This window comes from Arachis stenosperma, chromosome 5 (assembly GCF_014773155.1).
Source record: "Arachis stenosperma cultivar V10309 chromosome 5, arast.V10309.gnm1.PFL2, whole genome shotgun sequence".
Lineage (NCBI taxonomy): Eukaryota > Viridiplantae > Streptophyta > Magnoliopsida > Fabales > Fabaceae > Arachis > Arachis stenosperma.
Window position 1 is genome coordinate 10,731,231 of NC_080381.1, and position 15,576 is coordinate 10,746,806.

General features: G+C 33.5%; 1 protein-coding gene and 1 pseudogene across 1 annotated transcript; one reads left to right on the top strand and one right to left on the bottom strand.

Moving 5' to 3' along the window:
• Positions 1-249: 249 nt before the first annotated feature.
• Positions 250-2,925, top strand: LOC130980401 (probable vacuolar amino acid transporter YPQ1; annotated as a pseudogene).
• A 3,138-nt stretch (positions 2,926-6,063) lies between these two features.
• On the bottom strand, positions 6,064-7,814 carry LOC130979360 (probable galacturonosyltransferase-like 1). Its single transcript, XM_057902785.1, has one exon. The coding sequence runs from the start codon at positions 7,533-7,535 to the stop codon at positions 6,489-6,491; it is 1,047 nt and encodes a 348-aa protein (XP_057758768.1). The 5' UTR covers positions 7,536-7,814; the 3' UTR covers positions 6,064-6,488.
• Between the last annotated feature and the right edge of the window lie 7,762 nt (positions 7,815-15,576).

The window sequence follows — 15,576 nt, forward strand, 5'->3', positions numbered from 1 at the left end:
AGAGGAATATTATGCCTCACACATGGTCGCATGTTCTGCTCAATAATATTCATTCATTGCATTATTTGTATCTACACTTATACAGTTCAAAAGGACAATACAATCCAACAGGCTCATCACTAATTGATTCACTTAATTAGCATTCTCTTTTTTTAAATTTCCCAAAGTAGTCTCGCTTAGCTTCATTCCTTGTATATAAACCTACTTTCCATCAAATAAAAATGACTTGCTCATTATATATCAGAGAAAATGTCGCAGTCTTACTGCATGACGGAGGGGAAATCATACGCATGCGTGGGTTGGGTTGAGAAATACTTCAGCGATTGTCTTTGTAATATTAAAGATGAGATATCATTCGGGTTTGGTTTCATGAGTCTAATATGTTGGGGTGTAGCAGAAATTCCTCAGATAATAACCAATTTTCGCACCAAGTCAAGCCATGGAGTCTCCCTAGCCTTTCTCCTCACTTGGGTTGCAGGGTAAGTTGCTTGCATTCTCTCCTCTAATATTTTTTCTTTTATACTACTTTATAAATCCTAATCACTAGTTTAATTTGATTCCATCATTATTGTTGGTCTGTTAATTAAATAATTTGGATATTAATATACGTATATGCTATGGCCTATGTAGTGATATATTCAACCTCGTGGGTTGTCTCCTGGAGCCAGCTACGGTATGCTATGCTACCAACCATAATGCTTTAATTTCTTGTGGTTGTGGCTCTAACTTAGCTTGTTTTGGTATTTTGTTGCACTCTCTTCTTCTAATTTGGATGGCTCGTGGAACGAACACAGTTGCCCACACAATACTACACAGCTCTGGTAATAATAATTAATATGAAAGCATCAATTTTAATTTCCCCTAGTATTCACTATATTACTCTGATAATGTTAGAGAAACAAAAAAAAGTCCAAGTTTACTTATTTAATATTTAATTATTAATTCTACTAACAATTAATAAATATTAAATAAGACAAATTTTGATTATTCTACCATCAATACACACATTGCTGCTCTGATTTGTTACTTAACACTTTAGATATCTGAATATTTGGTAATGAGTGAATGAATGAAACATTTTGAAACCTGAATCCTCAATAAAATCTGAATATTTCACGATTATTGAGATGTAAATAGAGAGCTGGCCCAATATGCTACAAACTAGTTTACCGGTTAGAATAAGGGTCACTCTAAGAATCAAGAATAATAAAGTAAATGTCAGTATAAAACGAAAGTAACCATAGAGCTAGAAATAAACAAATGTTAGTGTTTAAGAAGGAAAAGGTAGTAAAGTAAGTTGGTTTTACTTGTAATTTTGTACACAGCTTTACACAGTGACAACGATCGTATTAGTTGTGTAAAGCTTATACTATGACTACATCTATAGATGGCGCATGCGTCATCGTCAAAAGATGAACAACGACAAGGTACTAGATTTACATAACATAAATTTATTCTCATAGTTGAAAGCAAATTTGATTATTGATATGCAATAACAAGTAGGTGGATGAAGAAGAGAAGAAAGCAGGGCACGAGTGTGGGATTTCAATAAAACCAAACGGCACAGACATGACCATGAAGGCAACACTGAGAAGAACGCAACCAGAACAACTGTATTATACGTAGGTTCATCCACTTGATGCCAAATTTAGTAATTGAAAATATTTGATAACAAAAAAAAATCAGAAATTTAACCTTCATTAGTTCTAACCATAATTAATGATACTAAATAAGGTAAATTCTGACTTTTTTTTTTCTTCCTTCTAGCATTACACTAGTAATGAGTAGTATTGTATATAAGAATTGGCATGTTAATGAGTTAATATTAATAATAATTAGGTCAGCTCGATCAATGGCTGGAAGTTTTACTCCTCCATTTAGAGGAGGGTACCTGAGCGGCGATGATTGTTGTTCTGATGAGGATGAGGCAGCAGCAACCAGCAGAAGACGCTTCCCTGCTACATGGACATCGATGTCCCTCCCTGTAACGGCATCGCTTAACTTGCCCTTCCTCCACCGGGGTAATGCTTTCAGATTTCATCATGAAAATGAGAATCAGATACGAGAGAGTGCAGTGGTGGGTCAATGCCTAGGCTGGCTCATGGCTGCAATATATATGGGTGGTCGTCTCCCTCAGATTTTCTTGAACGTACGCTTTTCTTTTCTCTAATCATCCTAATTAATATTCTTAAGAACCCTTAGCTTATTGTATTAGTAGTTACTCATAAAGTTTTGGTGTACGTGGCCAGATTAAAAGAGGCAGTGTAGAGGTAATCTTAATTATTTAAAATATTGCCTTTAATTAATTTCAATATAGCTAATTGTCTTTCCACTTACAATAATTTATTGTTTGTATGTATATATATGTAGGGATTAAATCCTCTCATGTTCATCTTTGCACTCATCGCTAATGCCACTTACGTGGGAAGGTTGCATTCCAATAATCTTGTATGTATGAATTCAACTAGAGAGCCAAATAAATATGTTCCTTGATTCTACTGTTGTGAATGCAGTATTGTTGTACGAAGCAGCGAATGGGAAAGCATCAAAGCAAATATGCCGTGGTTGTTGGACGCCATAGTCTGCGTGGCCTTGGACCTATTTGTATCCTCCTATATGCTCCCACATTTTTAATTTAACCTATGGTTATCGATATTTGTAATTATGTATAACCCTTAACTAGTATGTTTCAAAGATAATATTGCAGTACACCTACTATAGATACTTCCGGAGGCCAACAATTGATCATGAAGCTGATTATGGATTCTACCAAGAAGCCAGAAAAGTTGCCGCAGCCTCTTGATTACCTTTCCCCAAATTGAACCAAAATTAGGGTCTTCTACTCCACTATGATGTGGATGTTTTTTTGTAGTGTGCACTGTTAGCTAAAACAAATGAAATAAAAATAGTAGAATTATTTTTGGGATTTGCTAAGGTGGAAATTTCTTTGGACTACCAAAGGAGATCATGCTTGGGCTCTTTCTGTTTTCTGATTAAAATAGAGGCCCTTTATGAATATTGGGCTAGCCCATGGACAACATGCTTCCTCTCTGGAGCGAAAACAAGTAAAAAAAAATAGGAAAAAGAAAAGAACAATCCCCAGTGAAAAAGGAAGGTAGGCAACAATCCAAAATGATGACGGCAATAATCAACGCAATTAAATTAGACTTTGTAGTTTAGACCTTTGCTGTTTGGTAATGTTTATGTGTTTTTCATCTATCTCTGAGTGCAACTTCAACTCCCCTATTGAAGTCGCTTAAAACTAAAAAAAATTCAGCACAAAGAAACAACCACAACCAAAATAAAAGCTTAAAAAACAAGGAAATAGTATTATTACTTTTTTAGCTTCCAACCCATCACACAAATCAATAGACAAAGTCAAATTTAAAATGATAATAATAATAATAGAAAAAGAAAAAAAATATTTGTATTGTATTCTTCTTTCTTTTATTATTTTTCTCTTGAATTAATCTTCATGTGATGCAAAGAATTTCGAATAATATTTGTCCAAACGTTATAGGGTGCATTAATTAAGTTCAAAGCGGGATTTTAGGGGAGTTTGTTCATCTCCATGGATACAAACGCTTTCGCTTTTGTTTTCTTTGTTCCCTCCTCCCATGTTGTTTGTTATCTACGCTATATTACTGAGTACTGACTCAATGCTGATTGCTATCCTTTCACTTTCATGTATTATTATTGCTTTATCTATTTTTCTATACCTTCTGAAAAGAAATAATGGCAGGTTATGCATCTTAGTTTGTAATTAGTTTCTTATTCTTCTATTCAATTTGTACTCATAGAGCCAATTAGCCAAATGTCTAATTTGATGACCATGTAACATTTTTTTAATTTGATAAAATAGTATAATTATTTTATATAATTAATTTCACAAAACCATTGTAAACCGCGTTACCCCACGTTCTACAAGCCTGCGTATCATCGCGGAGAAATAATTTTAATTCATAAGTTGACTATGGTACGCCTAATACTTGTGCTAATTGATTCAATGTCCCTACTTTCAAGTGTTTGGACATCTGGTATTTTAATTTAATACGATTTTATAATGTCGGGTTGCTGAAATTGGCATGCTACTCATGGCCATGCACATCTAGGATCTCGCCCGAAGAAAATACCTAACTTCTATTCTATTCCATATGGTTCCTCGGAATTCCCTTCAAATTCAATGTATATATATTGATTGACTTGAGAAATGTCTGTTATTATAATATTTTCTGATACTAGTATCAAAATAATTAAATAGCCCTCCTCTAAAACAATCCACGGCAACACATGTCGTTAAATATTTAATAACAAAGTAAGTTAGAATAGTAACACTAATAATCCAATGAATTAGGGAGCTTCGGGCTATGTCTTCTCATGTGAAATTTTTGTGTAGATCGAGTTTTTAAGATAACTTAGAATGCAAGTTCATTTCTGCAAGTGCGTGAGTAACAAAAGGAAATGCATACAAATAATTACTGCCGGGAGGTTAATTTTTAGTTAGACTTTTTGGTGCCAGACAGTGTTAATAGGAGCAAGTAGGTGCCTTTAAATAACTGAGTCATGCAGCTGAGGCTTGGCACAGATGGAGGATTTCTACGCCTCTCATCAAGCTGCACCCGGGTTCAAATTCCAGCTGAGGCTGGATGTTGCAAGAACCCATAGTACCCATGTAGTGTGTGTGAGTGTGTTGTGTAGGTATGTAAAATATGAGGTTAATGCTTAGGATTGGGGGCTGTCCAATCCACTTGACCAAAAAAAAAAAAAAAAATAACTGAGTCATGTTATTCATCAACGTGGCACTACATATGTGTTAAATTGGAGAATATACACATATTGTAAGGTTACTTTTCCATGTGCTTCCACATTTTAAGTGGCTTTGCAGTAAAATAAATACTTGAGGAGTGTATAGGTTGGACTTGGAGCGTTGGAGTGTTGGACATCTTATTAATGACGAATTAAAATTTACGTACAATCTGACAATGAAATCCCAGAAATGCGCATTAATTCAACCTGTAAATTTTGATTTTCATTTACATATAAGTATTAATTTTTTTTGTCTTTTTAGTATTATTGTAAAATATAATACATATATATATATATATATATATATATATATAAAATTAATTACCAAATTTATATTTGTGTATAATTATATATATTATTTAACTTATTTTTAATATATATTTTATATTTTAATATATATTTTATACTAACAATTAATTTAGTAACTAATTATTTATATACACCTAACATGGTTATATATATATATATATATATATATATATATAAAATAGTATAGTTGGACTAGCAGCATATCTTGACTCTGGTGGTTTCCATATTTTTCACATTTATTCACCTATGTACGATTTAGCAATAGGCCTATGAACATTAATACGACTGAAAGTAAGATGCATGACTAACAATGCATGAAGGTTTGGTAGGGGAAAAAAAAAAAAAAAGAGGACCAATTAATTGCACATACACCTTTATTATTCATGTTAACTATTTGGAAAAAATAAAAGTAAAATACGTTGATATATTGTAAAGGAAGATATTACAAGGACAAGAAAATGCAAAAATGAGATGGGACCAGAAAGCTCTAAGGTATACATACACACTCAACCAAATATGTAACAACAATATAATTTAAGATAATAACTTAATAAGCATATAGTGTGTGGTTCTTTTCCTTCTTTTAGCTTTTTATTTTTGTAGTGTTTGTTGCTTGTTGGTGGTTAATTAAAGTGTAGATTAGTTTAATCTTTTTATTTATTTTAGTCTTAGTGCTCTTAATTAAAAATAAGCTAAACCTAGTACAGTGAATTCATTTCCATGTGATAGACTTGTTTCTAAAAATAGACTCCTTTTGAAAGGAGTACAAGTATTGGAATGGGTTTTGATTGAATTCAAACTCAAAATTAAGAAGGTACTGTATGAATGATGATGAATGGAGTCAAAATCTAATAAAGTGACATGTTTGGCTTTGGCCAGACAAAGAGAGTCATGATGGATAAAGAACTTATGCGAAGACGACGACTAGTAACTAAATAAAAAAATCCCTTTCAGACACAAACCCAATTACCTCACCGACAATAGAACACAGCAACCCCTTCCTCCCTCCATGCAAATCATTTAAGATAGAATATATAAAAGCTTTGATATTGGATTGAATGCACTGTATGTTAATTAATTAATTACTATAGTAAGACAAGTAGGGGAACGTATATGTACCTGGCTGTACAAAAGTAAAAGAGCATAGCCAGCTAGCCAGGAGCGACTACAGCGCCAACTCCCTAATGACAAGCCATTTTACACCCTTACTAATAATTCAAAAATTACTACTTCCACCATTTTTTTTAAGAAAAAAAAAGAAAAAAATAAAGGGGGAAAAAAGACAGTTTATTTATGGAAACAGAAGAAATATTAAAATAAAAATAAAGGTAAGACCCATAATTAATGTGGAGGGCTTGGGCTTGGGGTTGGGCTTAGGCCTCGAGCGCGAAAGGTGTCTGGAGGAGGTCATAGGGAGTCCATAAGGCGTCCAACGGGCAAGGGCGATTGGCGTCGAGCCTGGCCCAGGGCTTCCCTTTCCCGCTCCAATGCAGTAGGCTTACCGGGCCCGGATGCAAGTCCCTGCAAAGCCCGCGAAAGTTGTCCCCGCCGAGACCGTGCTGGTTCCACCTATGATCCACCGGGCCTATGTTCCCGGCGAAAACCAAAAGAAACGGCGGCAAAGACCCGAGCTCGTAGATCCGCATCCTCTTCTGAAGCTCCATCCACTCCTCGATCTTGGTGGTGTAGTCGCCGGCACGCCACCGCTCGAGATCGATGACCATGACGCCAGTGTTGAAGTAGCAGGGCCTTCGGGAGGCGAATGTGAGCGACAGGGAAGGGTTGGACCAGAACGATGGAGTGAAGTATGCGCTGAAGTTTGCGTTACAGTACTCCGGTGCGGCGAGGACGGCGTCGTTGGGGAGTGGCGTGGCGGCGAGCTTGGAGATGTCGTCGACCAGGACGAGGTCGGAGTCAAGGTAGACGATACGGCGGACGCAGGAGGGGAGGAGGTTGGCGAGGTAGTTGCGGGCGTAGTTGAGGGGACAGTCGAGGGCGGAGCGGATGGAGGTGGAAATGAGGCCAGCGACGGCGGCGTCATGGAAAGGGTAGATTTGGAACTTGAGGTAGGGGAAGGAAGAGGAGAGGGTGGTGTTAAGGAACGACGTGGAGGAGGAGGCGGCAGTGACGAAGTGGAAGAGGATATTCTCAGGGCAGGATGAGTGCTGGAGGACGGAGAGGATGGCGGCCATGGAACCCCGGAGGTAGGTGGCGTCGAGTGTCATTGCAACGTGCACTGCGTCATCGGAGCACTTGTCTGATTGCTGAATGGCGGGACAGTTTGGGGAGTTGTAGAATTTGGGAGCTTCTTTGAAGCGCTGTTGAGTGGTGGTGGTTGTTGCATTTATTGTTGATGATGAGTAGAGGATCATAATAAAGAAGAGGAGGACTGTAGTAGTAATGGCGGCCATGGAGGCCATGCTGCTGCTGCTGCTATATATGTGTGATGTGAAGTTCAATGTTCAATGAATGGTTCTTAAATACTTGATCCAATGTATGTATGATCTAATAAAACCATCTATGTCATGGGATCGGAATTTGGAATCAGCGGCTGCTGCTTCCGCTCCCTCTTCTCTTCTCTTTATTTTCTTCTGCCTAAATTGCTTCAAATATAGCTGCCAAGTCAATGATCTCAAATATTATTCACCATATTATCCACGCCCACTCTCTTACTCACTATGCTTCTCTCTCTACCTCACAAAAACATTGTGTTTTTTAGTTTTTTTATTCTTCTTCTTATAAGCTGTTAACTAATGGTTTTGCTTCTAGATCTGATTATACTGCTGCAGTACTTGTTTGACTTTTTGAATAAAATAAACTTACTATTGAATAGAATATATATTTTCAAAACTAATTAATTAAGATCTTCTTTTTCGAGGAAACTTGGATTTATGTACAATCTAATGAGATGAGATATATTATCCAACGTGTACGCTAAAAGTTATAAGAAGAAAAACTCTGACAACCAGTTATTATTTAATTAATATAAAATTAAATATTCAAGTAAAATTTTATATAAAATTAATAATTAAAAATTATTAAATATAAAATTAATTATACTTAATTTTTATTCATTATAAATATTTAATTATTTTTAATAAATAAATTTTATTAATTTATGTGTGTAAATTTTAAAAAAATATAAATTTAAACTGTATTAATTTATATATATAAAATTTTAGTAAATATAAAAATAAATTATATATTTTTGTGTATAAAATATTATAAATATAAGTATAAAATTATTGACAAAAATAATAATATTTATTAATAATGTAATAATATTTGTATAAAAATATTATTTATATATTAAAATTAACTATTAAAATTAATTATATTATATTATATATATATTATTTAATTTATTTTTAATATATATTTTATATTTTAATATATTTTAATTATAGCATATTTTGCATCTATGATTGTACAAATTAATATTACGCATTAGTTAAGACATGCACTCTAAATTATTATATTTGCTTATGCAATTACCATATTTAACCTGATTTTATTATTTTTAATTACATTATATAATAAATAATAAAACTGGTTACAATTTTGTCGTATTATTATTTTATTTAACTCCTTATAATTTTCTTTCGCATATATGCACAGAAAAGTAAAAAAGTGCATACTTTCACGATTAGCGCGAAATAAGAAATGTCTTGTTTTTTCTCTCCCCTGTAGACACAGCTATGAATTTTACGATATACATAATAAGATATCAATAAAATTTTAAACATATAGTATACTAGTTTATTAAGAGGATTTATTACTTTTTGTTTATAACGCTACTAATAATAGGATTATCATTTCATTTCCTCTTGTCCCTTTCTATTTTCTGCTCATTAGTTGAGCAATCACATCGGTGCAAATCTTCAGCAAAGCGTTTACGAATAATATCTTAGATCTCAAACCAACAAATAGTTTTGGTAAGATTTAGGAGAGGGGAAATAAACTGTTTTTCATTTAAATAGACCTACATGCATACTATATAGCGTATATGAGAAATTAAATAATAATAAAATAAACGAAAATCTCATAATAGCAATGAAATAAAAAAATCCATTCATCATAACTATTTGATATAAATTGCATTATTCTGTAAAATTTAATGAACCAATAGATGCTGGAGTTGCTCTCTGCTTGCATGTGCCTCTTTAAGAAATCGCAAACAAAGGACTAAAGACTTTTTGTAGCACTACTATATATACTGAATATACGTATATAATTATAATAATAAATGTTGGAATTGATAGAGAAAATAATCCATTTGATTGGTGAAAGAGAGACAGAGAGGGCATGGTGGGACACTTGGTAACTCATTGAGCAGAAAATATATGTGTGAAGACAAACGGAAACAACGTAACTAACTTTATATTTAATTGATGGTGCAAGAAACTACTAGCCACGTTGCGTTAAGGACGGTCCTTGTAATGGCAAAGGTGAAGTATCATGCAAAACTGAAAAAAGCTAGAAGGGGTGAAAATGAAAAATGGGGTGTTGTGGCACTTTGGTCGAAAGGGACGTCGAAGCTACATAGAGACATGGACATGGCAGGGGATTCACTACTCTACAGTGACATGTTATCTGTTCATCCTTTCTCATTCTTCTGCTTCTATCACCACTCTATCGTGACTTCACGTAATTTTCACTTTTCAGATATTTTTGCTCCTGCATTTATCTTCAATTTTATTTATTTTATACAATTAACAATTTAATTGCTACAAATCGTTATTAACAATAAATTGGAGTTGGCCTTTCTTAGCTTGATCATTTTGGTTAGTCTAATAAAATAATATTCATTCAATTTTCTTTAATTTAGTTAATGACTTGTATTATCAATTTATATCTATTTGTTGATGTTACGTTTTCGGATGATTTAGCTTTTTTAATTAAAATACCCAAGTCATTTATGCCATTGAATAAAGGTGATTAGTGGACCTATATATAATAATTCATCTTTTTATTTATTTTAATTTAAATTTTTATTCCTAAGTAAGCCTATAATTAAATGAACTTTTAAGCCAGGGGCAAGGAAACTACCTTAATTAAAAAGAGACAGGCTTTGATAAATAAATTAATCAATAAAGACCATCATTTAGGAAACAAGGCACACTACTTAGTTAATGCAAAAGTCTAACTTGACCTAACATGACTAATTTCTTCTTCTTTTTCTTTTTAATTAAGCAAAAATTTAGGTGGATTTATGACCATACTATCTAACAAAATTAAAACGATAATATTAGAGGAACAAAAAAAGTTCAAATTTATTTTATTTTATATGCATTAATTTTAATAATAATTAATAAATATTAAATAAGATCAATTTTAATTATTTTTTATTAATTTTTTTATTATCAAACATTTTTGAAATCCAAATATATCATGTACTTATTGATAGCTTATTAACCCTTGTTAATTAAATTAAATTAAAAGAAGCTTCGCCTAATGACGATGTTTAAGGAATGAAAGAGAAGAGACAACAGAATGTGTTATTTAATTATATTATTAGGTTTTAAGCCAACCGGTTGTTCAGTGGTCGGCATTACAACATGCTTGAGATTGAAATAATTAAGATTAGAACTTCATGTTTAGAAAATAATAGTAAAGAGATTATTAGAACTTTAAACAGTATCGTATTTTTTCATATAGCCCAAGTAGATCGGAGGTCCTTTAACCTAGGCTTATATATTATTATCCGTTATGTTGCCCGTCTTAGTTAACGGACCTAATAATAACCACCTCCGTATAAGAACTAACTCTCACTCTCTACACCTTTGAAATGTTCAATTTTGCTTACTATGTTATCATAGTACTTGATCTGATAATAAGATTACTCTAAAGGCAATAAAATCATCAGTATCTTCTCACACATTAAGAAATAAAAGATAGCTTTCCATGCACATATAATATATATATATATATATATATATATATATAGGAGTGGCAACACTATCCAAACCTGGAGTATTCATTCCGCTTTTATCTGTTCAGAGTGGGTAATTATCCACTCCGCACTGGAACGAGTTTTAACGAGACGACTTTTTTTGTGGGTCGAGACGGGTCGGGTTTAGGTTAAACCCGCCCCTACTCCCGGTATATATAATATATATATTTTTAATATATAATATATGTAATATATATAAAATGATTAATAATATTGTATTATATTTAAATTTTTACTTTAATTTATGTTATATATGTAAATGATGGTTATATAATTTTTAAAATTTAATTTTATTTGTTGAATTTAATAATTATAGGAACGGATATGGACAGGACGGGTATCCGCAATAGCGGATTAGGGTTTAATATTTTATTACCCACAGGTATAAGTAGAATGGATTCGATGCGAATGTTTGTAGAACGAGACAGAATCGGGTAGAACAAAAACCCACTCCGTTACCCCTATATATGGTTCCAACCTGCTATATGATGATACGTACAGCAGCAGTAAGTTATCTTCAATCGATTTCGAGATTTTGAGTGAGTGAGATTAAATAAATTGAGTAGCATGTGTGGCCTCACATGTTGTTTCATCAAATTGTTTGCTTCTAACTTCTAAGAACAACAATTGCGCGATGACACAACAGCTAGCTCCATTATCATTTATCTGGGCTTTTCTTGTTTCGAAGAGTGCATCTTTGGACATGATCCCAGCATGTGCTACACTTGACAAAGCTTTCCTCAATTATTGCATTCGAATTTGAGGTTTCTATATATTTGCTTTATAACTGTTTTTTTTTTCATATAATTGTGCGAGATGAAATAATGTTTTATATATTTTTTGGCGCATTTGTTTAAGATTTCTTGAAAAAGATTAAAGGACACATATAAAAAAATATAAAAGAATTAAATATCATTTATAAAAAATGTTAGAGGATAAATATTTTTTAGTTAATATTTTATTTTTATATTATGAAGATTAAAATTTAAAATTTATGATTTAGAATTTAGTAATTAGAACTTCAAATATTAGTCAAATTAATAAATTTTGTTAGTCACGTAATATTATTTATCTTTTATTTTAACTACATTTATTAATATTCTTTTTCTCTTTTTTATAATGGAAATTCTTTTTTCCTTCACAATATTTAAATTTGAAAACGAAGGCAAACCTTATGCATGTGGACCGTTAATGCTCCTATAATCCTAAGCCTCTTCGCAACAATCATGAACGTGCTGTCTCCTACTTTATAATTTTATATAAAAAAAGTTAGGGGTGGCAAACGGGTCTAAACTCGTCGGACTGGTCCGCGTAACCTGCTAAAAAAGGTAGGCTGGACTGGAAAATTGGGACTGTTAAATAGTAAAAGCCCGCCTAACCCGCACCATTTAAACCGCGGGTTTTGGCGGGGCGGGGTGAGCTTCCCTGTCGGGTTTAGAATTTTTTTAGTAAGGGGTATTTTTACAATTTTTTTTATCAAAACCCAACTTCTTCTAACCCAACTTACAAGAGAATAAAGATGAAAATTGAGTATTTTGGATTATATTTATTTTGTTTTAGAGACAATATTTATAATTATGTTTTAGATTATGTTTATTTTGCTTTGGGAACAATATTTATAATTATGTTTTGGATGAAAACTTGGTTTATAATTATAATTTATTAGATATTTATAATTACAAAGACTTTAATATTTGTGAATATAAAAATTATAATTTGTTTATACTTTTAGAAATTATAATAGTTAAAAGTAAAAAATAGGAGAGATTTTTTTATACATTTATATATATTATTTAATAGTTAAAAGTAAAAAAAAAAAGAAAAGAAAAAAAGAAGTTATTTGGCGGGCTTAGCCCGTCGACCCGCCAGCTCGCCGTTAGGCGGGGCGGGCTAGGATTTTGGAACCGCTTCACTAGGCGGGGCGGGGCGGGGCGAGCTTCCCCGCTTGCCACCCCTAGAAAAAGTATAGATAGATAATGAAAATACTAAACAATGTGAACAATGGATATATCAGATGTTCATTTTACTATATGTGTGGATAGTTATTCTAATATTAAGATTTAAATGGATAATTTAAAGGTGTAATATATTTTGATTTGATTAATAGTTATTCATATTGTTTAAAAAAATTATTGATTACCTAGCATTACTCACTAAATTAAGTTGCTGTCCTAATATATTTTCCTTTTTCTAGAATCTTGTTTTCGCTTTAATTTGTTCCTAGTCTTTTGTTTCCAATGGTGTGTGTACATTATGTAATGCAAAATAGTTATGATGGGATGATATACATTTCTTAAATTTTAAATTATAATGAGTTAACACTTAAAATAATTTTCAAAAATTTGTGAGAGACCCATAAAAAATTAAAATTTGTTAAGTGTTCTTGTATGGATACTTGGAGGGAGAGCTCGGTCTCTGGGAATCGACGCCGAGTTATTATCTTTGGTGTCGACCTTTGAGCTTTCTGGTAATCCAAACTTTATTCCGAGGGGATGTCCAATCTCGTAGAGCTTTGAACAAGAAACAAGGGGGGAGTGTACCTGCAAAGGCACTCCGAAGTTTAAGTCAGTATTGAGAATTCAATGTGTGCTTTTAGGATGGAAGATCATATCTTTTATGGGTGAAAATGTGCAAGTCGGTTATGCTTCTGCTTTATTGCCTATATTAAAGAGCAATAATAAGTGTGAAATGTTAGGTTGGACGTTTCACATTTGGAAAGCAATCCGTTAAGCTGAGTTGTAACATAAGTGGCCGATTAATGACGTTGATCGCCAATTAATAACTATGATGCCGAACTATAACGTCAGCTTTCTGAATGATAACGTGTATAATGCCGAGTTATTAATGATAATGCCGATTTATGATGTTGAATTTGTAACGGTCGGATCATAGCCCCCAAGCTTAGCCTGGAAAAGTGTTTTAATGAAACAGGTTGAGCTTTTAATGAAGCATAAATCGGCCATTTGAGTAGATGTATAACCTCGGTAGGTGGGTTAGGCTAGGAGCCCCCAGTTCAAGATGCTTAATTAAAAATTTTTTGAAAAGATTAAATGAGGGTAAAAAGTGACAGTTTTTAATGAGGAGAGAGAGTGAAGTAATGATGGCATTAAGAGGTTTGTATTTTTCAATACCACTTGGATCGGTTGAGTTGACATAAGAAACTTAACCGGTGGAGGTTATTTGTGGGTAACTGCATTGGAATGTAAACAGCTTTGTTGCGGAAGTATCATTTCACTTTGGGTTAAGAGTTGGCTGTGCAAGTTCCTGGAAAAGAATGAGCAAACGAGGTTAGTTCTGGTTTTTTCTTTTTCCTCTGTATTTTTTTTCTGCAGCTTTCGAAATTTGTTTGCTTGATATGGGTTTTGAGAGAGAAAAAGAGAAGAGGGAGATGGTGGATTGGTTAGACAATTGGATGAGTGAGGATGTAAAAATGCGTACATCACTGTTCAGGGATGTGGAGGCTGTGAAAGAAATAGATTTGAAGAATATAGTGAAGGGGGTTTCAGGTATTTATGTAAAACTGTTGTCGTGTTCCATTAATGACCGTGTGTATCATAAAGCAGAGAGGTTTGAGTATTTCTATATCTATAGCTGTATTATAGAAGAACTGAGGGTGAGGCTTCCATTCTCAGAGTTTCAGTGTCAGGTGTTGAGGCAGTTGAACTGCGCCCCCTCTCAGCTTCATCCCAATGGATGGGCGTTTTTGTGAAGCTTTGAGGTGCTGATGGAGTATCTGGAAGAGGAACCGTCGTTGGAACTGTTCTTTTATATGCTTCAGGCCAAAGGTGTCTGGAATGGTGGTTGGGTTAACCTGAATAGTTCTTCAGGTTTTGCTGTGTTTAGGTTGTATAAGTCTTCGTTCAAATATTTTAAAGAAATATTTCTGAAGGTTGCAAGTGTAGAGGAGGAGTTTCCATTCTACTTAGATGAAAATTTAGGGGAGAAATTCCCGTTGTGGTGGTGTTCGGAGCCTCAGAATATACTCAAATTTGAAGAAATAAATTCAAGGAACCAATGTATTATTGAGTACTTGGTAAAGGTGATTGACCGAAAAGAATTAATATCCGTGTTTGATCTATTGCAATGGGACGAAAATAGGTAAGCGGTGATAGATTATTTAGGTGAGCTTTTGAAATGCATAGGCATTTTTTTGTGTGACATATATGGTGGTAATTTGATTGTTTTATTTGCAGGGAGAAGTATCCTGGGGTGTCGGCTGCTACCCTGAGATCTCGGGTTAAAAGTAAAAATCTAGAGAAAGAGGTGTCTACTTCAAAAGAGGAGAAGGTTGTTGGTGCTGGCGAGGTTAATCAACCAAAGCCAGCAAGAAAGAAAGTTATTCTGAAGAAGAGAAAAGCAGATGTTGTTGATTTGTCTGAGGGTTCCAAGGATGATAAAGGAGGAGTTCCTATGGAAGAAATGGAAGGGTATTTTGAAAACCAAAAGAAATTACATGACGTAGCCGATCACAGTGATGGGTCGTCATTGTGGGGGAAGGGTTTTCCTTA